Source organism: Zootoca vivipara, chromosome 9, assembly GCF_965207765.1.
Source record: "Zootoca vivipara chromosome 9, rZooViv2.hap1.1, whole genome shotgun sequence".
NCBI lineage: Eukaryota > Metazoa > Chordata > Lepidosauria > Squamata > Lacertidae > Zootoca > Zootoca vivipara.
The window spans coordinates 39,088,051-39,115,531 of record NC_142592.1 but is presented as its reverse complement, the minus strand read 5'-3'; the positions used below and the strand labels follow the sequence as shown (position 1 = coordinate 39,115,531).

The 27,481-nt window shown below is 41.4% G+C and overlaps 1 protein-coding gene across 8 annotated transcripts in view; it reads right to left on the bottom strand.

Annotated features, from left to right (window-relative positions):
• Nucleotides 1-27,131, bottom strand: part of CNOT4 (CCR4-NOT transcription complex subunit 4) — a 63,739-nt gene extending 36,608 nt beyond the window's left edge. For 4 of the 8 annotated variants that reach the window (XM_035128348.3, XM_035128354.3, XM_088651980.1 and 1 more), the window contains exons 1-7: nucleotides 26,868-27,131; nucleotides 9,799-10,057; nucleotides 6,997-7,194; nucleotides 4,664-4,750; nucleotides 3,323-3,424; nucleotides 2,198-2,323; nucleotides 177-310 (exon numbers count right to left, since the gene is read on the bottom strand). In XM_035128348.3, the coding sequence (XP_034984239.1) occupies nucleotides 177-310; nucleotides 2,198-2,323; nucleotides 3,323-3,424; nucleotides 4,664-4,750; nucleotides 6,997-7,194; nucleotides 9,799-9,972 (821 nt within the window). In that variant the 5' untranslated portion in view covers nucleotides 9,973-10,057; nucleotides 26,868-27,131. The remainder of the gene's footprint in view (nucleotides 1-176; nucleotides 311-2,197; nucleotides 2,324-3,322; nucleotides 3,425-4,663; nucleotides 4,751-6,996; nucleotides 7,195-9,798; nucleotides 10,058-26,867) is intronic. The other 4 variants (XM_035128350.3, XM_088651981.1, XM_035128352.3 and 1 more) reach the window with 1 other exon arrangement.
• Between the last annotated feature and the right edge of the window lie 350 nt (nucleotides 27,132-27,481).

Sequence of the window (27,481 nt, the reverse complement as noted above, 5' to 3'; positions counted from 1 at the left end):
AATGCATGCACAGTTGTTTGAAAATGCAGCATACTTCTGTATAATGATGCAAAGGAAGTAAGATGTCAAATGTGCTGGCTTAAGCAGTAAGGCAGTGAAACAGAGTGCTGAGAAAGAGGGGTAAAGGGGGAGGTTTGATGAAAACTAAAGAGCACACGCAGAGAACCTTTACTTACACATCATACCTCTGTAGTGAAGTCACTTTGTTCTTGTTCTTGTCAACTGCATTTGAAGACAGCTGGAGGAAGTTGGGGTTTAACTTGTATAATTCCTGGAGTAACTTCTGTTCATATTCTTGATGCTTACCAGCCTGGGGTGGGAAAATAGTTATAAAATAATGCAACTCTGCCAACCTGGTAATTTGAAGTGAAATCTTCTTTACATCAAAATTTCATTTCTCATGTTCAACTAAGAGAAGCTTGGTTATTTTAAGCTAGCCTAGTCCACGTCCCACCAAATCACAAGACTATGACAACTATTTTGGCCTCTTTTGTAAGAATGTAAATTCACTGCTGCATAAGGGAGTTTATTGTAAGCTGGGTAAGACCTTTCTAATTTCACTGAAAGGTAACCTCAGAACAATTCATAGTAATGAGTACATTTCATAGGTGTACCCCACAATGCCCATTTCAGTTTCTTAGGTAACATGCTCAGAAGACGCACAGTGATGAATTAAAGGAAGGAGAGGGAACTTGGGGGCCACATTTCCCATCATTCCTGACCACTGCCCATATTTACTGAGGTTGATCTGAGTTCGGAGTTCTGGCCCTTGTTCTGCAGAATAGCATTCCTGATCAGGTACAAGCACCCACTATCTGCACTTTTGATAACTATTGCAGACATTTTTGTTAATTTATCCAGAGGGATAAATGAATCTCTCACATGAGTTTCTAATTTGTACAGTGGTACCTCGCAAGACGAATGCCTTGCGCAACAAAAAACTCGCAAGACGAAAGAGTTTGCGTTGCGCGAGGGACTCGCAAGACGGTGAAGTTTTCTATGGCTGCTGCTTCGTCTTGCAAAGCGCAGCCATAGAATGTAGCGCAGGAAGGCGGGAAGCTGACAGCAGTTCTTCCTTTGCCAGGGGGGACGGAGCCGAAGCCAAGCGCTTCTCCCCCCCCCCCTGCCGCCTCACACACAGCCGGCATGGGATGGGGCTTCGGAGAAGCGCTGTGCCTTCTCCGAAGCCCCGTCCCATGCCGCCGCCAGTCCCCCGGAGCCCATAGCCCATTGATTAAGTTTCAATGCATTCCTATGGGAAAACGCGACTCGCAAGACGAATTTTTCGTAGGACGAATTGAGTCCTGGAATGAATTAAATTAGTCTTGCAAGGCACCACTGTACGGCTTTCAGTTTTCTTTTAAATGTAGGGGTTTTGTGTTTCTAATTTGTTTTTATTGTCCATTGCCTTTAGATGATCATGTAGGAGATTTACTATTATATTATATTTATATAATACATAACTGCTACCTTTTATTCACAGCTCAGTTTATGTAACTTCAAATCTGCAGCAAGAATGCTTCAAAGTCTTTATTTCTCCTCTCACTCCAGCTGTGGACATTATCTCCATTTCAAAAAGGAGCAGAGAAGACAGTCAAGCCAGTTTGGACATACCGGTAAATATCCTGGCTGAACAAGTGTCAGGCTGCCATGGTCAACCAGGGACCGTCTTGGCTGTGAGACCTGGAAGACCTGTTTCCTGTACTGCAGGCCTTTTCCACCTGGCCTGGGAAGTTGGGGCCCTGACTGACTCCAGTTACAAAAGCTGAAGCTGCTGAACAGACCCCTTAGGTTGGAGAATGGTGTGTGTGTGTTGTTGTTGCTGCTGCTCTTGCTGATATAAATTTTTGTATCTTTGTTTTTAGATCTTATTATGATTTAATGTGGGAAATTTTTTATCAGATTCTGCACATTCTGGTATGTTTTATTTACTGTTTATGACTACTATGTAATTGTTTTCATGTTGGAAGCCCCCTTGAGCATTGTTTTAACTATTGAAAGGTGGCATACAGATAAAATGATGCATACATGCATTCTTCCCACTCTCCTCATGTGTTGGCTTAAATACTTCGATCATGGTTTCTCTAAACCACATTCTGAAATCGAAACTGTAGTTTCAATTCTGATTTACTGGCTCGGATCAGAAATATGAGGCATTTAGAGTAACATTTCATGGTATAGGTTGCAACACACATACCTGCATCTCTTCTTTTGTGAAACTGGCTGCTTCATCCCCTAATTCATGTAGATACATACAGTCTGGTTTAGGACACTGCATATTCTTCAAAAAGTAACTGCAATATTTTGTGGTTCCTAAAGACGCCTGGGGGGGGGGGGAAACGAGACATTAACTATGGGGGGGAAACGAGACATTAACCATAAAGGAAAACAAACTATATACTTTAGAAGTAAGCCTGTTTTAGAATCCAGCTTCTGGTATCATGGTGCTCAGTTACATGTAATGAGTACTGTGTCCAGTTCTGGGCACCACAGTTCAAGAAGGATACTGACAAGCTGGAACGTGTCCAGAAGAGGGCAACCAAAATGGTTAAAGGCTTGGAAACAATGCTTTATGAGGAACGGCTTAGGGAGCTAGGTATGTTTAGCCTGGAGAACAGAAGGTTAAGGGGTGATATGATAGCCATGTTCAAATATATGAAAGGATGTCATATGGAGTAGGGTGAAAGGTTGTTTTCTGCTGCTCCAGAGAAGTGGACACGGAGCAATGGATTCAAACTACAAGAAAGAAGATTCCACCTAAACATTAGGAAGAACTTCCTGACAGTAAGAGCTGTTTGACAGTGGAATTTGCTGCCAAGAAGTGGGGTGGAATCTCCTTCTTTGGAGGTCTTTAAGCAGAGGCTTGACAGCCATATGTCAGGAATGCTTTGATGGTGTTTCCTGCTTGGCAGGGGGTTGGACTGGATGGCCCTCGTGGTCTCTTCCAACTCTATGATTCTATAAACATTTGCCATTACGTGACACACACAACCTTATTCTTATACAGTCATACCTTGGTTTAAGTACGCTTTGGTTTGAGTATTTTCAGTTTAAGTACTCCACGGACCCGTCTGGAAAGGATTAATCCACTTTCCATTACTTTCAATGGGAAAGTTCGCTTCAGTTTAAGTACTCCGCAGTCCGTCTGGAACAGATTAATCCACTTTCCATTACTTTCAATGGGAAAGTTCGCTTCAGGTTAAGTACGCTTCAGGTTAAGTACCGACTTCCTGAACCAATTGTGAACTTAAACCAAGGTACCACTGTATAGTTACAAACACATACATTCATAATTATAGTTGCATAAACACATTCATATTACCTTAAGTGTTCTTCCATCTACTACCACATTATTGACACACTGTATGGCTCTGAGTGCATCTTCTGACCGTATGTAAGTTACATATGCACTTGCACTTGGACCCTAGATAATTAAAAAGTATGTGCATAGGTCAGCTTATTAGTCATGCTATAATGCAGCACTGAACTTCACAAAATTCTGAAGTACTTAATACAAGAAGCCCTCGGCAAAGGATTCATTTGCAAAAGTACAGTAGTAGTTATTGCTGCAATATGTGAATAATCAGTTTAAACAAATTACAGAAATGCCTGTGATTAATCGGACAGCAAATTTAAAACACATTTTGTCATAGAAGTACTTTTAAATACTTCACCTGGCAAGCACCATTTTAAGAGGCACTCCTATCCACAAAACAAACACAAAGGAATACTTCTAAGGCAATGTCTGCTACAACAGGAATGCAAAACCTATTTTTTTTTTAAAAAAACAACAACACTATGTTCCTTTCTTCAAAAAATATGAGTAAAATCATATATACCATACAAGGTTGGGCTTGCTGAAGTTAGGTTTGAATTGATGGTTTCCCAACTCTGTACACTGATATTCATAGCAACGAGGCCACAACAGCTTTACTCCAAAATCCTTACCATGCATTTGGATTCCCTTCTTTCTTTACAATTATGTTAACTTTTTGCCTGCTCTTTGCTCCTCTACCCATTTTGAAGCCAGCTTTTAAAAGCTTAAGTATTCCAAGTAACATATTCCTTTCCTACTAACAAACTTGAATGAAAAAGTAACATATACTTTGAGATGGGAATTATTATTAGCATATCAACCAGATTAGGGTATAATTAAAAAATCTTCACCAAGGTACAATGCACACCTAGAAGTCAATAAATCTTTCTATTTAGTGAAAAACTATAACATATTTTTAGTATATCAGCTTCTGCACCAGCAAAGCAGCTATAGTAAATCATGGGATGCTCCAAGATAGAATGCAACTACACTCCTGAACAGGGAGGCAATAATAAGGAGGCTACATTCCAGACAGAACAAATGAAAATATTTGTACACATGTTTGCAGGGTAATACATTTATAGGCTACCCTTAACTGAAATTACATTCTAATTGTAGAAATTCAGGGTCAGTTTACACCTTACTGCTGGGTATTCTACGTTGTAGAATTAATCTGACTCTGGTTATTAGTACATACAGACAAAAACAGAGCTGCTGAAATGTTCCTGTATGGAACGTTTTTGACCCAAGTATGTCAACAATGAGTTGTCCATATGCCACTGAAACTGTTGGAACTCCAGCTGAACACCCACCTTTTGCCTAGGTAAGGGGAAATCAGTATCTTACCTGTGAGCCTGCATATGATGTGCTGTTGTTGATTACAACTTTGTGTATTTTACCAAATTTCCCAAAATATTCTGGCCTTTTCAAAACCTGTTTGGAAGATTAAATTTACTGATATAAAAGCAATATCAAGAAGCAGCTCAGACAAAATTCAGACTACTAATGGAGGCCTAACTATTTTTGCTCACTTTGAAAAATCTTTTAACCAAAGAAAGCAATGGAAAATTGCTAAGCAGTTACAAATGAACTATACAAAACATTGGTCTCGGGCTGTCAACTGGAGGGGCAGGAGTCTCCACCCAGGCACACAACATACCATATTTCCTACAATTAGTGGCAGATAACTTCAATTCTCTCTCCCAAAGTCTAACAACACTGTATTATAATGAGTTCTTCTAACAGCCCGCAGTCCATAAATCACATAAAATTCCAAGTGGAGATTGAAAGGCCTGCCAAGAGGGTACCAATTTAACAGGACCACTGCCAGCAGGGCCCCAGACCAGTGTTTCCCAACCAGTGTGCCTCCAGATGTTTTGGGACTACAACTCCCATCATCCCTAGCTAGCAAGACCAGTGGTCAGGAATGATGGGAGTTGTAGTCCCAAAACATCTGGAGGCACACTGGTTGAGAAACACTGCCCCAGACTATGAGCTTTCATTTAAAAAATCTAGCCCTCCTAGAAATAAACTTATAAAGCAAGATGTTCAGATACCCTACTAAGCAATTATGATGAGATATGCTAGGCCAGGGGTAGGCAACCTAAGGCCCGGGGGCCAGATGCGGCCCAATCGCCTTCTCAATCCGGGCTGTGGACGGTCCGGGACTCAGTGTGTTTTTACACGAGTAGAATGTGTGCTTTTATTTAAAATGCATCTCTGGGTAATTTGTATAGGAATTCATATATTTTTTCAAAATGTAGTCTGGCTCACCACATGGTCTGGGGGATGGTGGTCCGGCCCACGGCTGAAAAAGGTTGCTGACACCTGTGCTAGGCAGTCTGCTCCTGTGTTTAAGTGTGTGTGTGTTTTAATAAAAATTTTATTGAGGGTTTTCTTGGTTTACAAATGTAATGCAGTGTCTCATAATTTTTCCATTGTTACACATCAATCTTGCTTGTTGAGACGTTAGGAAGAAGAGAGGGGAGGTTTAAGTGTTTTTTAACCAATGAATACAAAACTGTGGTTGAAGAGTGAGCTTTGTGAGCATCAAGAGAAAGAAATTCCTGGGATCCTAAAGAGCTTCTGTTTTCCCCTCCCCTTTGGTGCACTTTTCCTGATTCCATCTCATTTTGTAGCACTTGGAACCTCTGTAGTATACCCTTTTTTCTTATCAACCAGAACGCATCTTTCCTATGGTGGGTTTGTCTGAGTTCAGGTAGTCCCCAGAAGTTATTTTCTGCAAATACTACTACACGGTAAGTGTAGGTGAATGTTAAAAGAAAACCATGGTGAATTCAAAATTTGAAGGAATTGGGCATGTCTCCTGATGTGCAGGATCTATGGTGCAAGCATTAATTAACAATTCATTGCATAGCTACCAGCAAAAGGGCACAAAGATTTTAATATGCAAATGTCCTCTTACAGTGCCAATACAGTGTACTGGGCCCAGAAAATCCTTGTTAGCACTCCTTCAGATTGTGCACCAACATAGTAATATGTTTCACTGACCAGTTTAAGATAGTCTGGTCCAACCAAAATGTCTGAAAAGCTTTTAAGAGCAGCCCCATGTAAAGTCATGCTATCAAAGTTGATGCTTTAGCAGGCTTCAGAATGAATTACCATGGCCAGAATTGTCTTCTGCAAGTAAGTGCAGCTTAGTATATCAGCAAAGGTGGTCCCAGCTCAGCATCCAGAAGCTGTTCCAGATCAAAGAACACATCAAAGCCGAGAGCCTCCATTTTCAGAGCAAATGCAACCCCATCCAAGGCAGGCTGTACAACTAACTCCAGATCCACTGGTTCTCACAATCAACAATATTTCTATTTTATTAGGATAGTTATTGCATATTCAATGACACACTGCTCCCTCAAGACATCAGTTCAGTGTCTACTGTCTCCCTAGGGTCTGATGAAAAAGTGTATGTGTGCTGAGTATCATCCGCGTATTGATGACTTTTCAACCAGGATTCCCAGACTAATGACCATGGGATATAACAGAATTCAACCGGCATCATTTTATGGGTCCACAGCCCTGGGTTGGTGGTATTGAACACCACTGAAAAGCCCCAAAGAATCAACTAATTTGAGTAGGAATTTATTTGGCAACTATAATAACTGCAGCAAAAGTTCAGGATACACTTATTCTATAGGAAGTTCAGATTTCTGGCAGCTGCTTACCTCTGGATCTGCTAGGCGTTGGGATAACCCTACTACGAATACAAGATTCTTCTGTACAACCCGTACACTGGCCAGATGTTTACGATTCTCTGATATCTTCTGTTTTCTCTCATTTTGCTTCTGTTTCTTTTCATTTTTTATCCTTTGCAGCTCTTCTTGGGAGAGTGGTTTATACACTGCTGGATCTTCTGGATATGGCTTATAAAAAGAAAAATGGGTAAGCCTTGATTAATAATTTCCACATCACTGTTTCCTGCAAACCTCAAGCCCTCTGCAATAGATGCTATATGAATGACATAGAAACAAGCAATGGTTTCAAATAAATCTGAGCCCACCAAGGAATAGGTGTGCACTTTCTGCCAGTGAGGCTTCTTAAACTTTGATATCATCCTTTGCAAGGATGGCTGACATTTCCTCCCTTGAATTGTGCAGCAGCAGATAAAGGTAATGGTAGATAGGCTGCCATTACCTGTCTTCTCATTGTGAGAAACTTGGTGCATTTCTATAGAATACAGAAAACACAGAGTGATTAGATGTAAAGAAGTTTCATAGCAGGCATCTGAAAATATAATGGTTGATATTATACGGGTATGAGTGTCATGATAAAACAGTAACAGAAACTGGTCACAAAAACACAATATATGACAATACCATGCTGATGAATACCTTTAAAAAAACATTATTATTTTTAAAAAAAAATCCAAAGCTCATTCCAAAGGAATGATGTAAGAAGTGGGTCTTTTCTTCTTAAAAGACCCTAAAATTTTTTTAAATTAATGCTAAGCTAAAGTAACTTTCTCAAATAATGGCAAGCAACATGTGACCAAGGCCAAAGCCTCATTTCTAGTGCGATCACATATGTCTGTTCAGAAGGAAGACTCATGTAATTCAATTGGACTTAATCCCCATCAAGAGTGTGTAGCATGGCAGCCTTAGCAATGTTAAAAATCATTCAATGCGCGCGCTCTCTCTCTCTCTCTCTCTCTCTCTCTATATATATATATATATATATAAACCAAACTACAGTACAGTATAGAGCTTTTTATCAGCTTTCTAATATTGCAGGTACACACAACAAATATTTGGAAATAAAACAAGCATGTTCTTTTCTTGCATTTTGTTTCAAAGAAAGGAAAATTAAAGGGGGAAACAGATTTCTAAATTTAGTACATAACCAGTTGCCTGTGGACCAAGCAGTGATTCCCTGAGGTAATGCCATTCCAAATGTAATGGCTGTAGAAAGTGAGAACATAGCCAAGAAAGAAGCCACCATGGGATCCTTGCACATGCATGTTTTTGCCTCCTGTAAAGCCTTAGAGAGAGCCAATAGCTCTTTAAGGCATGAAGGCAGAAAGAGTGCACCAAGCAGATTGCCTCATTTCAAGCAGTAACTCACGGTCTAAAAGGAATAAACTAATACATAGAAAACAAAAAGGAACAATGTTGACAGTACTATGGATGTTGTGGCTTGCAGCTCAGTCTAAAACTTGGACTTAAGATTATTTTAATATGGGAAATTCAACAGTGGCAACAAGTGAGGGACGGGACGGGACCTAGATCTACTTAATCTCACGTGGTTCTTGCCCAAATGTCTGTTATTTGAATTTATACACTACTATATCTAAATATTGCCTGCTGCTGCCTAAATCACATGCAATGCAACATTCAGTTTTTTTATACATGCCTCCCTTTAACCACCACTGGCACCTGAAATGTGACCCACTTAAGCAGGTCAATGAGTTCAAACAGCTGGGTCATCAGAAGCATTCAAAACTAATGTCCTAGTGAAGTACTTTATGAGGATCTACAGATTTCAAACACCGCACCACATTACAGAAAGGGTGCAAATTAAGAAAAAAGAAAAACAGAGATGATGCAATAACCAAAACACATCTGTTCACTTAAAAAAGTTAAACTGAAACAGTTTTAGGGTGGCACCCGGCTAAGCCTTACTTAAACCCACTGAAATAAATGAAGTTTAGTTGATTTCAGATGTACTCTAAGCATCACTTAACTGGATATCACAAGTATACCAGCACAAGTAGTATGAGAATTGCTTTTTCATGAGCAAACAACATTTAAAGTGCCCCAGCTATGTTGGCAGATGCCCATCACATGTGCTCCATTGAAGGAGAAAAGTTACTGATCTCTTGACCATATCAAGAAAACCATAGGTGGGAAGCCTCAGGCCCAGAGGCCAAGTGCTGCCTTCCAGGCTTCTCTAATCTGGCCATCAGGACTCAGACACCCTTCACTGGGCCCTACTCCATATTCTCCTCCAGCTCTTTTGCTTGGCTAGAATGTGTCCTTGAACAGTGACAATGTATCTTACTTCTCTGGGTGGAGAGATGTATACACAGAAACCTGCTTCACTTTTTGCCTGTTGCTCTGATAACAGGTCCTATGACAGGGGAAAGTCATTCCATCTGCCTGATCACCCTTTTCCCACTTGCCCTCCCAACCAGACGCTTGTTGCAGATTTCAGATGAGACAACCGAAAATGGCTGTGGCTGGAAGTGGAGGATACTGTATTGCCCTATGATATATGTACCACTAAACTGTTTACAGTGGTACTTGACTTTTGACAATTCATGAATTCAGGAGAATACTTTGTGTAAAGTATAGAATTCAAATTTGAACAAAGACCAATATTTCACTTAAAGGGACTCCATATTTCTCCCTGATTTGACAGTGAACCCCAAGATAAAGTCTTAGGGGACAAGATACATCACGTTTGAAGCAACATTTCATGTTGGTGAACCTTATTACATAACCAAATTTATTCTAATGAACTTAATATACCTTTCTGCAAGCAGGGCAAAGCCCATTCTCATCAGTGCGAATACGATGCCAACAGAAGCGACAGATCTGGTAACCACAGGTGCAAGGGAAGAAGTTTATGTCATCAATCTCAAGAGGCTCCATACAAAGGGGGCATTCCACAGGGTCTTCCTTCGCATCTGGGCTGCGAGACATCTCTGTTTTCGCACAGCAGCAAAAAAGTATATAATAACTTAAGGGAGGAATAGCACAGAAAACTAAAATGAAGATACTTGAAGATCTGAAAAAGAAAAAAGATGAATGAATTACTATTTAAGTCTACATTGGAGCATAACAAATTAATTCTCTCTGAATCAAAAAGCAGTTTATAAGCTTGGTTTTTTCATTGCTTTTGCTTAAAATATTTCCCAGCCTCCAACTTAGTTTTCAAGGGGTATTAACCCACAAAGTTTTCCACTCTCAATGAACTGTGAAAAAGTGGCATCTATGCCTTTAGTTTCCCCACTGTCATTTAAGCAAACATCTCAAATTATTCTACAACCCTTTGTTGTATAACAGCGTAATGAAGTCCTCCAAGTAAACAGCCAAAGTGAAAATTTCTTCAACTCTTTGTTCTTACATGATTCACAGAAAGCATTCTTATACACTTTGGAGTTTGTAGCCCTCCAGCCAACCCTCAATATGTGGTGAAGACATTTACTACACTTAAAAATGAACCAATAGCCAACCAGTATTCAATTGAGGGGAATGAAATTCCACAGCCGAGAGCTGGCATCAAGAAAAACCTCAACATGTCCTTGGATTTATAACACATGAGTATATTCTATATCTTAGAAATCACAACGGTATGTGGAGGTTGTATGCAAGCTCTCCAGTATAATTACTGTGATAGAAACTGGCCTGCAGCAGTCTGTTCAGTGATCAACTAAATCAATAGCAGTCAAATCTGCAGCCTTTGGTTTAATATAATATAGATGGAAAGGAAAGGAAAAACACGATAAAAATGGTGTGACAGAAAGGAAGAAAAGGGGTGCCCTGACTCTTGCCCCACCCACTACCAGCACGCACCCAGTGTACCAACATTATCTTGGAGGCAATCTGACCTTCAGAAAGAAGGTTCCCTGCATTTGATTGTTTGGCAAACATTGCTCAGGCAGAGTTAGAGAAGTTTTACATTTTATTTACTGAAGTGCCAGGGGTCCCTCAAACACATAAAATCAGCTCAGAACCACCATCAATGCCAGCCCATATAAATAGTGTTCATCTAAGTAGTGCAGCATTTGCAGTAGTAAAGCAAACAATTCTTGAATTGATTCAGAAAAGCATTGATATTATCAGCATGATTATCCCAAACAACATCAATGTCTTTTCCTCTAACACTTGCTCAATTTCCAGTGGCTCCCATCAATTTGACAAGATGAAAAACTAAATCAAAAAGCTTTCTACAAACATCAGCAAGCTGCCACTACTGGTTGCAGAAAAAAATGGAGCACAAGGAATAGTGACTTCTACAACAATAGGTAGCACTAGGCCATGAATACAAACACAAGCATCTTGGTGCCCAGAAGCAGATAATATTTAGAATTTAAAATGAACTCGTGTGCTAAAAGTAACCTTAGGTACTATGTTGAGAAACTATAGCTGGGATTCTCTATACATGTTAAAGACTGATTTGTCCAAGTGTTTAACAAAGTTCATGATTTGTTTAGAACAAATTGAGAGAAATAGTTTTGCTTGTCATAATGCAGTTCAAGATTTGTAATTAACAACACAAATGATATCTGAACATCCTGTCTTCTAATTTGCCCTGCTTGTTCCTCTGTGGGCAAATACAACCAGATTCTAATCTAGAGAATGGGGTGTAGGTGTCAGCAAACACACTTAGAAATTCTTACTGAATTTCAATGGAGTTACATTGACAGCAGAAGACAGAGGTTTTCAACCTTTTTGAGTCCATGGCTCCCTTGACCAACTAAATTATTTCTGCACCACTGTGGGGCTCAGGAGCTCAGTTATGTCACCCCTTGCCTGCAGAGCTGGCAGCCTTTCATCCTTTTTCGAATACCCTCCCTTATGGACTGTTCCCTCAGCCTTCCCTCCCCTCTCCTTGGGAGTCCTCCGGGCAGCCGCTGTCACCGCCCCTGGTCTCTGAGCTGTCCCCCACCCACCCCAAAGAGAGGTCCCCCCCACACTGCCCCACAGGGGCCTGGGGAAAGGATGCTCCCAGCCTTAGTGCCCCAATGGAGACTGGCCAAAGGTGAATGTGAAGCCAGCACCTTACCTTGAGAGTCAGTAGTGGCAGCAGTGGGCACTGCCGGTCCTGCAGGGCGGCAAGACTCCCCTTCAGTGGCGGGAGCTCAGCTGCCAGGCAGGCCTTGCACACAACAAGCACAAGAATGGCCAGTGCACCACCTGCCTGCCTGCCTGCCTTTCCACTTGTCCGTCCATTCCAACAGCAAGGGCTTGTGGACTGGCTGGCTGGACTCCCTTGCCCACTTGCTTACTCAGAGGCCAGCTCAGCCCCTGGCAACCAGCATCCCCAGGCCAGCCCAAGAGGCACCATTCACCTGCGGAAAATGTAGCCAGGGCTGCTGCAATGAAAAGCTGTGCAAGCCTTTGGGAGGCAGAGATGTTAGAGAGCATCAGAGGAGGGAGGGAAAGGAAGGGGGCAGAGTCCAGTGTTGCCTGCAGCACCCCTGACCATCATTCAAGGCACCCCAGGGTGCCACGGCACCCTGGTTGAAAATCACTGGCGTAAGAGTTAGGAATGTCCTGCATAAAATCTATCTGAAGCAATCTGAAAGTGCTTTAGAATGAATTAACCAATTGCTGAGCTTCTCGCCACCACATGTGAACTAGATCCAAAACAGAAAATTTGGAAATACTTTATTGCACTTTCCATTTTGAATTTGTATCCTCTTCCTCCCAGAGAATCTCAAACCAGCTAAATGGGAGCTATCTCATGCATAACCACCTTGCAAGGTAAGTGGATGAAACAATATTAGTCTGGGTCATCCAGTGAGCATTACGGATCAACAGGAATATGAACTCACGTCTCCTTGGTCGATGCCCCAAACTCTTGTTATCACCTAGAAATTCTGCAGATTTTTAGGGCTCCAATCTGCTGAAGTCAACCACAGCTTATACCAGGCATCCCCAAACTGCGGCCCTCCAGATGTTTTGGCCTACAACTCCCATGATCCCTAGCTAACAGGACCAGTGGTCAGGGAAGATGGGAATTGTAGTCCAAAACATCTGGAGGGCCAAGGTTTGGGGATGCCTGGCTTATACCTATTCATTACTACAGCTTGCATCCTTTTAACATCCATGGAAATATAACACAGGCCCATATATTAGTCCTGGTGAGCCTATAAGTCTCTTTTAAATGAAACTGGACACTTTAGCAGGACTTTCCTCAGTTTACTCCCCAGATACTATTTTTGGCACCCTGTTAAGTAACTGCCTTTTATACAGCAAACATCTTCTATTACAAACTTCATTAACTCAGCAGTCACAGCATGAACACATTTGCATGAAGTGTAACTACGCAAAATATATGTGCCTTCATTAAATACACAGCTCCCCAGAATTTAAGGTGAGACCTCTCTCAACTCTACTTAGAGATGTAGGGGCTGGACCTAGGACCTTTTGCATGCAAAGCTACAGCTGAGCTATGGCTCTTCTCCACAGAAGATCGACCCCAGTCTAAAAAACTTACCACCCAGACGTACATTTCTATTTTGTAACTCTGAAGCATCATATTGTTGTACCTATACCACATAGAATGGACATGGGGTCCACATAGTCTATGAGTACTTCTGTGCTGCCCAGGAGTCTAGAAAATATCAAATACTGTAGTTTTACTGATACATGAACCACATAAGGCTAGAAACCATTCAAAATATTACATCCTGAGTGACTAGGGATTTATTTCTTGAAACTAGCAAGTCCACAGCTCCAGCTGATGAGTGCTGCTTGTGAGTGTACTTATCTATAAATGTGTTCATCACCCTGTTGCAAGTTCTACATTTATGTGCAGCCAGAGACAAATATGTAATCATATGACAGTTTATGTAGATTTCATACTTCCTATGCAGAGGTGTTTTTTGTGTAGTCTCTCCTGCTCGCTCCCCCCCAATCCCAAGTTTCGGTTTTTGTCGTTGGAAAAATAAGCTTGAGAACATGAGGAGTGCCCTAGAAGGTTCAGATATCAAAAAAATAAAACTGCACGCTTCCCAAGTTAATCCAATGAAGTTAAGACCTTGTCAAGAGTTAATACTGAGAAAGAAATTAAGCACTCCAACATGAAGGAAGGATCAGTTCAAAAAAGGAAGCTTGTCAAGCTTCACTGTTTCCAACCACTTTTTCTAAAATTGTAGCATCATAACAAAAGAGTACATAAATGCACATAGAATTATGATCACACAGTGTTACTGTAGGGCAGAGCTTCCCAAACTGTGTCGCGACACATTAGTGTGTTGGCTGCAGTGTGTAGGTGTGTCACACAAACACTCCCCACGATCCTTCCGGGGCTGGAAAGTGGTTAGTTTAACCTCCGGTTTGCTAGTAAAACTGAATTACTATATCGCAAAATGATGCATGCCTAAAAAGTTTGTCACCAACGTGAAAAGTCTGGAAAGCTCTGCTGTAGCTGTATAAAATTATATGCTAGGCCTATAGTCAAACTTCAACATTGGTTTCAGGAATGGACAGTTCACAAATAAAATAAAACTAAGTTGAACAACAGAAACAGGAGAGCTAGAAGTTAGCATGGGTTAGATACAGAAAAAGATGCAGGTGAGAGCCTCTATATGAAATGCACTACTATATACAAGGGACGCGGGTGGCGCTGTGGGTTAAACCACAGAGCCTAGGGCTTGCCGATCAGAAGGTTGGCGGTTCAAATCCCCGCGATGGGGTGAGCTCCTGTTGCTTGGTCCCAGCTCCTGCCAACCTAGCAGTTCAAAAGCAAGTCCAAGTGCAAGTAGATAAATAGGTACCGCTCCGGCGGGAAGGTAAACGGCTTTTCCGTGCGCTGCTCTGGTTCGCCAGAAGCGGCTTAGTCATGCTGGCCACATGACCCGGAAGCTGTACTGGCTCCCTCGGCCAGTAAAGCGAGATGAGCGCCGCAACCCCGGAGTTGTCCGTGACTGGACCTAATGGTCAGGGGTCCCTTTACCTCCCTTTACCTTACTATATACAAATCCCACACATAGGTTATCATGTAACCATCACACTGGTGTACATTTTGCTGCATGCTTGGATCCAACATATTCATAGGAGAGAACTATCATGCGCACAGTTAAGGAAAGGGTTGCAACTGTGTGGTGCAGCAAATGCTTTTGGTACAAAAAGTCCCAGTTCAATCCTTGGTAAGTCGAAGGCGCGCTGAGAAATATTTGTGTATGAAACTCTCAGGAGCTGCTGTCATTCAGTGTTGACAATACTGAACTAGATGAACCACTGGTCTAACTCTGCACAAGGCAAGCCTTCAGTTCGCCTCTATTACTAGATCCAAGAAGTAAATACCTAGTCACTCAGGATGAAGCAATTTAACAGTTTCAAAGTTGTCTGGCCAAAAATCAGTGAAAGCCCAGAGCTTGGAAGCAATGACGCAAAACCTGCTGAAAATCAAAATATGCTAGTTTTACTGACTAGTACTCAACTTTATTCTTCAAATAAACTTTGGCAGGTTTGACTAAGAATTTGTATAGGAAGCACTGGGTTGAAAAAGTCAGCTCCACACTTATGTAGAAAAAGCCAAATCCGAGACTGAGCACAGCAATTAACATAATGCTATTAGCATAAGGCCATTATATCAGTCTGTAAATTGGCCACATTTAGAATTCTGTGTATAGATATAATCAATGCACCTCAAAAGAATATTTTGAAACTTAAGGAGGTACAGAAAAGACAACTAAAATTATTAGAAGGCTGAGAATTTACTGGACCGCTTTGAGGTTATGGTTTTTCAAATTAGAGGGACAGGAAAGATTAATGTGGAATCACAGTTAAGAAGCACAAAACACCATTTCTAAAATGTAACATCTTATAGCTTTTACAGCCACTGTGCCTTCTCACAGAGTTTCTTATTTCTAACAGAGGAAGCCCTGTATGGCAGAAAAGTTCACCTATGCTTGCTAATTACATATATGCTACTCCAATAAGATTTATCATCTTACCTATTTTTCCAAGTTAACTAGAGAGATTGTCAAAAGCCAAGAACCTTAAATTGCTGTTCACTTTTGTACTGGTAACTATTTTTGAGATAAGCCACTATCTACGCAGCAGTCCTTAGTTCAAGAGTTAGTTATGGCAATATAGCCAGATTTCAAATATCTAGAGCAGGCTTCCTCAACCTTGGCCCTCCAGATGTTTTGAGACTACAATTCCCATCATCCCTGACCATTGGTCCTGCTAGCTAGGGATCTTGGGAGTTGTAGGCCAAAAACATCTGGAGGGCCGAGGTCGAGGTAGCCTAATCTAGAGCACCAGTCAGAATACTTACAAGCTACATTTACTACCATGTATACTCAATCTTCTTTTTTTTTTTAAAGCCAGACAGCGCCTGCGGGGTATCGAACTGCCGTTAAGCAATTGGTGAATCTGCAAAGATTGTTCTGAAGTAACCGCTAGGCTAAGCTGGCCCATGTACTCAATGTTCTAACTTTGGTCTTAATTCAAACAGGGTGTGGTACAGTGGTACCTCGGTTTAAGTACACAATTGGTTCTGGAAGTCTGTACTTAACCTGAAGCGTACTTAACCTGAAGTGAACTTTCCCATTGAAAGTAATGGAAAGTGGATTAATCCGTTCCAGACAGGTCCGCGGAGTACTCAACCTGAAGCGTACTTAAACCGAGGTTATGACTGTACTTAAAAGTAAAATTCAGGTGTTGTAATCTCATCAATAAATTTCATCACAACCCTTCAAAAGGTAATCACAATCACTGTTACAACCAAACATTTTATTTAAGATTTTTGATGGTTGCACTAAAATCATTTTTATTGTTCTCACAAATGTAATGTTACTACACACACACTATTATGGGCATGACCAAAACTGAAAAAATTACAGGAAAAGGACACATATTAACAACGTAATGCTATGGTCCTTGGGAAGGCATCTAAGGAGCCACAGAGTGTTTTGGATCTCCCCCTTCTGAAGGTGGAGAGAGACCTCATACGCCATACAACTTCTAAGCCTCTGTGCCCCTGTCTTACTGACATTGGAGTTCTGACTTCTGTAGAAGAAATAAGGGATGTGTCAAATTTGGAGTTATGAAGAATCCAAAGCCTTCTCCTTGCCCTGACCTGCACCCTAAAGAGGGGAAATATACACTAGGAGGAAAACTGCTTTAAATAAAAAGTAGGGGGGGGGCTTTGGGTAGGGGAGAAGGTAAAAACACTGCATGCCTTAAGATTCTGATCAGGCGACATGTTCACCTTTAGTTATCCCTCTGCCCCATTTTGGACTGCTCTGCCCAGAAGTTAAAATCAGATGTGCAAGTGAGCTTGCATCAGTTCAGCAGATTCTCAGAAAGGTAGACAAAGTCCTACTTATTTATGTGCTCACATTCTTAAGAAAAAAGCCATTTCAGGCCAATACTGCATAGAGAAATATGCTGGGGAGAATTAAGGGCTTGTCCACACATCTGCTTGCCCTGCCACATTTCTCTGAAGAAAAAGAAAAATGCTCTTTACTGCTGAATCAGAGCAAACGCCAACTGGGTTTTTTTTTCCAGAAGATTGATGTTTGCTCCGATTCAGTGGTAAAAGAGCAGGGTTTCCCAGGGAGAGATGTGGAACCACTCAGACCCATGCCTAGAAAGCACAGGACAAGCAGAAAACCTTTTGGACCCCTGGTTTCAAAGAACGGGACAAGCGGACATGTGAATGAGCCCCCAGATTGAACTGACCAAGTCAACTGTCTTTTGGAACTTATGAATCATGAAATATATGCTTTAGTAAAAGTATATGTTTGGGAGGGAGAATTATTACTATTTTTATTGTTCTTGTTATTATTAAAATTAGTATAGCACCCTATACCTGCAGGTCTCAGGGCAGTTCACAACATAAATCACAATATGAAAACACATAATAATAATAGCAACCTAATAATACCCCCTCCCCAAATTAATATGCAAGTTTAATGCCCTTTAAAATGAAGAGAAGCAAAGCAGTTCTAAGTTCAGAAGCTTTATCGTTTGCCATACACCAGTGAGAGAGATAGAGAGCTTAGTGGTTGATTTATACATGCCACAAGGTCTTTACCTAACCTCAATGAAACCCTGGTTGCTTACCCTAGGGTTGTCATATTTCAAAAAGTGAAAATAAAATTGTTGAGCTTTTTTTCCCTTGCCAAAGTTGTTGAGCTTTTTACGAGGGTCGAATCCCAGCTATGTCTGGGAAATTCTGGACATATGGCAGCCCTAGCTTACTCTATAATTACCACTTGGGGATACACCTAACACAAGAACGTTTTTTGAAGATGTTTCTCATGCCAACAGGTTACTTCTCCTTATGTGAAACCAAAACATGTTTAATCACAACTGCTGTGGAAGAACAGTATCATGAGCGGCACAGCATTGGAATAGTAAATATATTTATGTATTTCTTTCATCAAGTTTCCTAGATTCATTTTCTCATCAGGGTACCACCTTCAAGTAGCAGAAGCTGAATATCTACTAAATCTTTTCTTTTACAGGTGACTTGCAGCCATCTGTGTATAGACAGCTACTGAATGACATATTGATGTGAACAGCTTTATACATGTGTACAGACAAACCAGTAAATCCAGACAAGTTTTCTATCAGGAATTTTAAAATCCAGTCTAGATTAGTCCAACACATCACCAAAATAGAAGCTGGTATTATTGTTTTTGAAAATCCTACAAGGATAATAAGTAAGATTATATAAACCTGAAACATATCTTTAAAGTTTAAGTTCTGGAAAAGTTCTGGAAAAGAATCAGAGCATGTACAATTACTCTTCTTTGCATTCAGTTACATCTTGATCTGAAATAAGTTTACAAGCAGCTTCTCATTCTTGATATAGTAAGCGGAAGGGCTTTCTTGAAATAGAATATTATGAAGGAACTTCTTTTTATAAGTTACTCAAATGTTAGCTTTTCTGGGGAATGAAAAGAATGCTTCATAAAGTTTTCATATTGCTTGCCATAAAATCAGTGGACAAAAGACAATTCATGTCCAGCCTGTGCAAACATGTGATTCATGTAATCATAAAATCGTAGAGTTGGAAGGGACCCTGAGGGTCATGTAATCCAACCCGCTGCAATGCAGGAATCTCAATTAAAACATACATAACAGATGGCCACCCAACCTCTGCTTAAAACCTCCAAGGAAGGAGAGTAGGAGTCTCCCTTGTGGGAGTCTGTTCCACTTCCCAACAGAGGAATCCTACCATTTAACTCTTAGCCCAAACAGTGAATAGACACAATCAAGAGATATGAGCTACTGTAGTTCACAACATTTCCTTAAAATAAATCCCATTTTCACACATTAGGTAAAGTGTTTGTAGTGGCATTAGTAATCTTTGTTTTCACAAGTTCATTATTCTAGCATATGATACAAATCACATACTTGTAGAAGGCAGAGAAAAACCCATTATCATTGACTCTTAAGAGGAACAAAGAACTAAATTCTTATTATAAGATCACAATGAGCCAGTGTAGTATAACTGCAAAGATAGCTAATGAGTACTGGAGGGTTATCCTCATGATTTACCAAAGAGAAAACCTTGATCACATTCTCTCCACTGCTCTAGCACAACAGCACATGGCACACCAATATACCCATGCACATGAACAGAAAGCAAGATCTCTCATTAGAAACAGGAATTACTTCTGTTTTGGAATGATAATGTTTTATGTGTAAATACTGTTATAAGATTCCATAAAACAGTTTAGCAAAATGTTGATTCTTTACTTTCTTTACTATTTACCAACTTACAAAACGATATGCTTAAGCACCTTATGGTGCAGTACATTTTAAATTAGCCAAGACTTCAGGGAACAAGACAGCCTATGAACACAAGAGACAGAGAGGGGAAAGAAGCAGGAAACTAGAGTTGGGAACTGAAGACTAATGGAATACAGTAGTATGATTTTCTCACCAATTACCCTATCCTCACAGTCACCTTATGATACAGTTGCTTGAGTTTTTCTCCGATCAAAGTCAAACCTGACAGTAAATCACACTGGATATATCAAATTTGAAAAGAGTAGAAATTTGGACTTTTCCATGTGTAGCCTTTAGTCCCTAACCCATAGTTCAGAGTTTTACACTGTCATTGTTCCTTCGTGTGCACATTATTTTGCTGTTTGAAGCCTAATAGGGGGGCGGGAAGAAAAATGTAACGAAACTATAAACTCTTCGTTTGTGCAAGCTAAGCCTCTGCACAGCAGAAAAAAAAAAGAAATTTCAAGGGGATAAGTTGGTATTTAATACTGATTTATTTCAAACCTACTGTATATTCCTGCATATAAGACTACTTTTTAACCCAGGAAAATATACTCAAAAGTTGGGGGTCGTCTTATACGCTGGATCGTATTTCTTATACTGCGAGTATATCCCAAACTCTATATTTTAACTGGAATAACCTAAATTTACTACCTTAAGCATATGAAAGGTATACGGGTAACCCCATTTTAGGTGTGACCAGTATATGTGCAATTGCACACACACACTGAACCTGCAAATGTCATAAAAGATGCCACTAGAAGGGTGGAATGGGGGCAAGCGTGCAATGACCAGGAATGCAACCCCTGCGCAAATCGGGGGTTGCCTGCATGCATATCTTAATAGAAAATTATATAATGCACTCTTGTATGTTGCTTGGAAATGCACAGCTGACAGGGAGGTAAACTGACCTGTATCACTAGTCAGGTAACAAAGTGTCACTGGGAGGGTGAACCACCTGACTTTCAGGGAAAATAACATGACATAGGGGAGACCAACCTGGCCCAATTCATCAAGATGGCATGGCCAAGGGAGCTGGCGTTTGTCCGCAGACAGCTTCCGGATCATGTGGCCAGCATGACTAAGCCGCTTCTGGCAAATCAGAGCAGCGCACAGAAACGCCATTTACCTTCCCGCTGGAGTGGTACCTATTTATCTACTTGCACTGCATGCTTTTGAACTGCTAGGTGGGCAGGAGCTGGGACCGAACAACGGTAGCTCACCCCATCGCAGGGATTCGAACTGCCGACCTTCTGATTGGCAAGCCCTAGGCTCTGTGGTTTCGACCACAGCGCCACCCGCGTCCCTCCAATCTACACATACAATAAATTATTTGAAAGCTAACTGCCATGGCTTAACTGTTGAACAGGAATCATGTAAGTAATGTTCTCATTGGAATTACATCATCCTTCATGAAGGCTCTTAATTTACTTATTACAACCCATCACTCACAGGTATACTCTAAGAAGCATAATAAATACTTGTTCAATAGTTGTTGATCCAATATTTCAACAAACAAAATGGAGACCACATTGGTTTGGAACACCTGCTTACTAATACCCTGTTCACTGCAGCACCATGGACAGGGTACAACAAATCTGAAAAAGTGTGCATGCACACGAAAGCTCATACCAATGACAAACTTAGTTGGTCTGTAAGGTGCTACTGGAAGGAGTTTTTTTTATTTTGTTTCAACAAAACAACAATTTTCCTCCAAGAAATTCAAAAGATTTGAAGTTTGGACTTGACATTTAAGAAATCTGCTGGGATAAACTAGAGTCTTAAACACAGTTCAGATTGTTTTACTACAATCAAACCAAAGCTGGAAGGAGGCTCCACTGAGAACTTGCTGTCTGATCAGCCACTTGCTCAGGTGGGTTTCTCGTTCCCTCACTGTGAATATATATATATATAAATTAAATAATTCTGGCCTGTTGAAAATTCAAATACAATTCATGTTCATAACAATATGCCTAAGTTACTACACCTGCATCTTTTTTTCTTTTCTTTTCTTTTTAATAGTCAAGCTTCACTACAACAGGAGCCAATTTACATTTTACAGCTTCCACCTTGCATAAGAAATGCTATTCCTATGATTGAAATGCATTAGCCCTGCATTCCTCAAAACATTTCATTTAAAAATGATCTTAAATACTGTATTTGCAATGCTGCTGGCTTCCCTGTAACTCTCTCCAAACTTCAGGAAGGAGACTTCCATCTTGGCCAAAAATATATTATAAATATAAATATACCGGTATTTAAGTCTACATGTAAACATAGCTACGGTAATTGTACTTAAGCTGTTAAGAAGAGCACTGCTGAATTGTACCAAAGGTCGATCTAGTCCCGCATTCTGTTCCCATGGCGGCCAACCAGGTATCTATGGGAATCCCACAAGTAGGTCATAAGCACAATAGCACTTTTCCACTCAGAGTCCCCAAGTATTCAGGTGCATACTGCTTCTGACACTTAAATATAGTCATCACAGCTAGTAGCCATTGCTGGCCTTTTCTGCACCTGTACATGCCACCCTATGATCTTGGACAGCAGCAAATACTGAACATGTTGAAATATTGTATCGATAAAATGTACACCATTCTTCCTTACTATGGCATATCAAAGCTTGTAATCAAACCAGGGTGGTATCATGAATTAAAGAGGTCAATGAGTCAGATGAAGACACGGCTGCCTTATACCAAGTCAGATCTATGTAGCCCTAGTATTGCTAGTACAGTACTATGTAGTCCTAGTATTGTCCATCTTAAATGGCAGTACCTCTCCCAAGAGCTCAAGCAGAGGTCGTTCCCAAGCCTAAATTTAAAAGCCTTCTAACTGGAGATGTTAGGATTTAACCTGGGGTCTTCTGCAGGTAAACCATGTGCTCTACCACAGAATTATAACCCTTCAATGAGACAAATCTCTTGTAGAAGCCAAACAATTACTTCCAACAGGGCAGAAATAAAGTTTAAATTAAATGTACAATAATTATTGTGACAACTTTGCTTTATCAGATTAATACTACAGTATTTCAAGGATGGAATATTCTCAACCTGCAAATTTAGAAGTCATATTGGCAACTAATAATTGAGAGGGGCTATGTTTTGAGGCATGCAAGGACTAAAGGACTAAATATTGGCTCTGCTCATAGCTCACTATAACTGAAGCCAAGAAAAAGGCAAAAGGTTTGTTAAGGCACACATGCAGTATGTGGACAACATCATATTTTGGCATCCTTCTGCTATCTCAATCCCTGACTCCCACTAATATGCCATGAAATAGGCAAATGTCAATAAGCAGCTGAATACTGTCAAAAACTCTGCTCAAAACCCAGTTGCTATTCATATTTGAGTGTGTTACAAATTGTGTCATACAAACTGGAGACAAGAGGGTTAACTGCGTTATTTGCCCAGGTATAGAATAATCCACATAGGTGAGCTAGTAGCTGGCCTGATAGCAGGCCTACACTTCTGCCTCTTATCAGAAGCTTCTGGTGCCTAGACTAAGCGCCTGGATAACAACTGCCCACTCCTAACATTTTTGAGCTGTTAGATGCAGTATCTTCTTCTTCTTCTTCTTCTTCTTATTATTATTATTATTATTTTCTTTTCTTGTTATTATCTTTTCAAACCTAATTACTTTTAGTACTTCAAAGCTGCAACCACATTCTGAAGAAACCACCATTAATGAACACAACAAATAAGTCTGAAGCAAAGCTTATGAACTAGGGCTCTAGCTAAATTGTTCAGCAACTGAATGTATCAAGTAGCACATTATATCATCAACCTCTCATGTACATGAGAGATTTTAGCAAAATTGGTTTTTCTAAGCAAGCAGCTGGGCAGTTCTTCCTAATTAATTATATTAAAACATTTCAATCAATGTTAGTCAACAATTCAAGATATGTACTGATGTACTCAGTATGGTCTTGAGTCATAGTTTTGTCTATGTATTTTACTGCAGATTACTGCAGTTCAGATTACCTAGAGAAGTACAGGTTGATCCAAGTACTGCTTTTCTCTTTCGCAGAACGAGGCACCTACATTATTCCTATACCTGCAAATGAATGAATAACCCATATATCTTATGCTCTAATTCTATGGCAAATAGGTTTCATGGTGACATCACTCTTCAAAATGCCCCTTTTCTTGGCAGGAAAGCATTCACTTTCCTTATAGCACCTTCCTATTCCCATACCATCCTAAAAGAGAAATACTTGATGACTTCTCCAAATCCCAACTTTATGCCTCAATCTTCCCATCAACCAAAAGGGATAAATTCCAAATATTATTTATATAAGTGTTCAGGTCTACAGCCCACTTAGAATTCAAGTATTTCCCCCCTGTGTTGTATTGCAAAAAAGGGGGTAGCTCAGCCAGAAGAGCACAAGACTCTTAATCTCAGGGTTGTGGGTTCGAACGCCACATTGGGCAACAGATTCCTGCATTGATCCTCATGATCCCTTCCAACTCTACAATACTATGATTTTATGAAAAAAGCAAACCCAGAAAAAGTAATAGGGCTGGCCATTTGCCTTTTCTACCTGAAGAAACATTCAAGTGAGAGTTTCTGGGAAAGATGCATGAGTTAAAGAGCATATATACATTCTGAAAAGATTTAATACTTAAGATATTCTATTATTTTTCCATATAAATAATTGCTTCATTCCAGCAGGACATTACATATTTGCAAGTGGAATGAAAATGGTCAATAAGACCACCACCCTACAACTGAGTTTGATTACCTTCTGCAGTAACTATGGATACCATGTTTCCCCGAAAATAAGACATACCCATAAAATAAGCCGTAGCAGGATTTCTAAGCATTTCCACAATATAAGCCATACCCTGAAAATAAGACATGGACGCGGCACCTCCCGGCAACAGCTCGCTGCCTTCCGCCATGCCATGCCGTGCCGTGCCCAGAGCCCTTCCCGCTGGAATAAGACACCCCATGAAAATAAGTCATAGTGTGTCTTCTTGAGGAAAATAAATATAAGACAGTGTCTTACTTTCGGTAGTAACTCAGACTTGTTCACACTGTACAGTACTACTGTTTATACATTACAGCACTTGCTTCAGAAGTAATTCTGGATGGGGGCATACAAAATCTTTATGTAGTATATTTTGGATGTAACTTGTAGTATGATGCTCTGCATACATTCTTCAAATTACATTTTTAGTAGGCATATGCTTCAAGAGAAATCTCACGTTATGCAACTTTTTAAGAAGTCAAGGATAAAGGATACATTGGCTATTTCACAATATGACCTATGAGAAATGCAGAAGTTGTGTGTATTTATTCTTCTAACAATTAGTCCAGTATGAATTGATTGGGCTCTCCCAAGACATACGGCTCAAAGATGCCAACTTAAACAACGTGATCCGATACCTTTTAGTGCGCAATACTGCCTCTTAAAGAAGCCAAGAATAATAATAAAAATACGCAGTTATAAATGCCTTGTTCCAGTCGTTATGGCCCCTGTACCATACAGTGACAATTCTTAGAACAAACTTTCATTTTTTTGGCAAGTCAACAAAGTTGGCATACAAATAAAATTAGTTACATATGTCTTACTGTCAAACATATCTAAACAGATGCATGTGTTACTTCTCTTTGGAGGATTAGAAACTAAGAACTTCAGAATGATTAAAAAACCTGGTATAATGTGTTTGACTATCAAACCATATATGAAGTTACCTGAACAAAAGATTTCCTAAAACTGCATGTTTTATGGGGACTTTGTGAATTTGTTGAACCACAAGGAACAAGTACACCAGACATATTTAATAATTTGTTCCATAACTTCTTTTGTAGTTATAATTTCAAGGAATAAAAAGTCAGTCAACAATCATTTCCTCTTATTATTACTATCACCATACTAACATGCCTATGGCCACAAAGGTAGTAGCTAATACCTGGGTATGATCTGCATTATTTATTTATTTTTAAAAAGGTAAACACAGAGAGTATTATAGCATGCACATCACCACCACTCCAACCTAAACCAATTTATTAGAAGTCACAAGCAGAACTCTTAAGCCCTTAAGTAGTGAAAGGTATAGGAAGCCAATTACATGCCAATTTCTAGACCCCAGCTCCTGACTGCATTACTTCCTAGGCTTATGTCCTACACTAGCATTGATTTTCCTCCTGAGAAACATGTGTACCTTTAGTACACAGGGTATAGAAATCTGTCAGGAATTACTACCCAAATAAAAAAGTATGTGTGGAGTGGTGGGGGCGGGGGAGATACATGAAGGAACCATAACCTCACTTTGAACGAAGAAAGGAAATGCAAACTACGGAAGAGAAAGAGTTGAAAGGCCTTCAACCTTACTTAATCGGAGCATCCCACAAAACTTAAGGCATGAGGAACTGACTTCTGTATAACGGGAAAAGCCATACGGGAATGTTAAGAGGAAATTTTAAAAATCTAGGGAAATTCGAAATGCCCATCACAATAGGGCAAGAGGGGACACTTAACTGCCACCCACTCCCAAACACACGTGCTGCTGTTGGAGAGCCTGGATACTCCCCTCCCCACCAACCACCACCTCTTCAATACTGTGGATGGAAGGAAGGATGAGAAACCTCCTCTTCACCACCTTATCAGACCCAGCAGCGGAGCAAAGCCTATGAGCGATAGGTCCCGGGTTCCCTCTCCCCTCCTGAACACGCACACGCGAGAGGCAGCGGCGGGGTGGGGATGGGGATGCGAGGGAGGCGCTGCCCGGGAGCCCTCCGCCTCTACTGACTCCCGAGCCCCCGCCCTGAGCAGCCACAGCGTGGCCTCCGCCTCCCTCGGAGCCCCCTCTACATCCAGCTGGTCTCCGGCGCGAGCGGCCAGGCGCCGGCCACCCCTCAGCCCACCCTTGCGGTCCTGAGGGAGGCGAGCCGGCCCTCGCCGCCGCCGCCGCAGGGGCAGGAGCCGCCCTGGCTAGCCCCAGCCCCCCTTCCCGCCCCTCCGGCCAGAGGGAGCCCCGGCGCCGGCCCAGGGTCTGGAGCAGGCGCATGAGGGATGGCCGAGGCCTGCAGGCTCCTCGCGAAGCCTCCGCTCTCTCGTAGCTAGGCAGCACCGGCTAGCGCTCCCCCAGCCCCGGCTGCTCACTCACCCGCCGCCTCGTCGTCCCTGCTCCACGGCGACCGGCTGTCTGGCGGCGGGGGCGGCGATACCCTCTCGCGCTCCCTTCCTCCCGCTCACTCGCTCGCTCGGCTTCTGTAGCAGCGGGGAAGGGGTCCAGGCGGCTCCTCCGACGACCTTTATGTGAGAGACGGGTAATCTCCAGGCTCTGCGCGCTCCGCTGCCAGACCGGCCACCATCTTACATTAGGGAGAGACTGCTTGCCTGCCCCGGACGCTGCTCCCAAGGCGCATGCGCACGAGCCGCCGGAGAGGCGGGTGCGGGGGAAAGGAAAAAGGTAGAAGGCGACGCGACGCGAGAGAGAGCATGACGGGAGTTGTAGTCTTTACTGCGGGGGAGGGAACTAGGGCAACCGGCGAGCGTGTCCTTCCCTGGGTTCAAAAGGGGGTGGGTTAGGCTGTTGACAAGGCGGTCACACTGTCGCCCAGGAAACCCTGAAGTGATAGCTGTGGCATTTAAACCGGTTTGTTCCAAATCAATCAGAGGGATTGAGCTGGCTTAACGTCAGCTAGTGGTTCGTTTGAAATGCTCCTGGTTCGCTTATCCACCCCAGCCCGCTCCGCTTCCTCCGGCACACATTCCTAG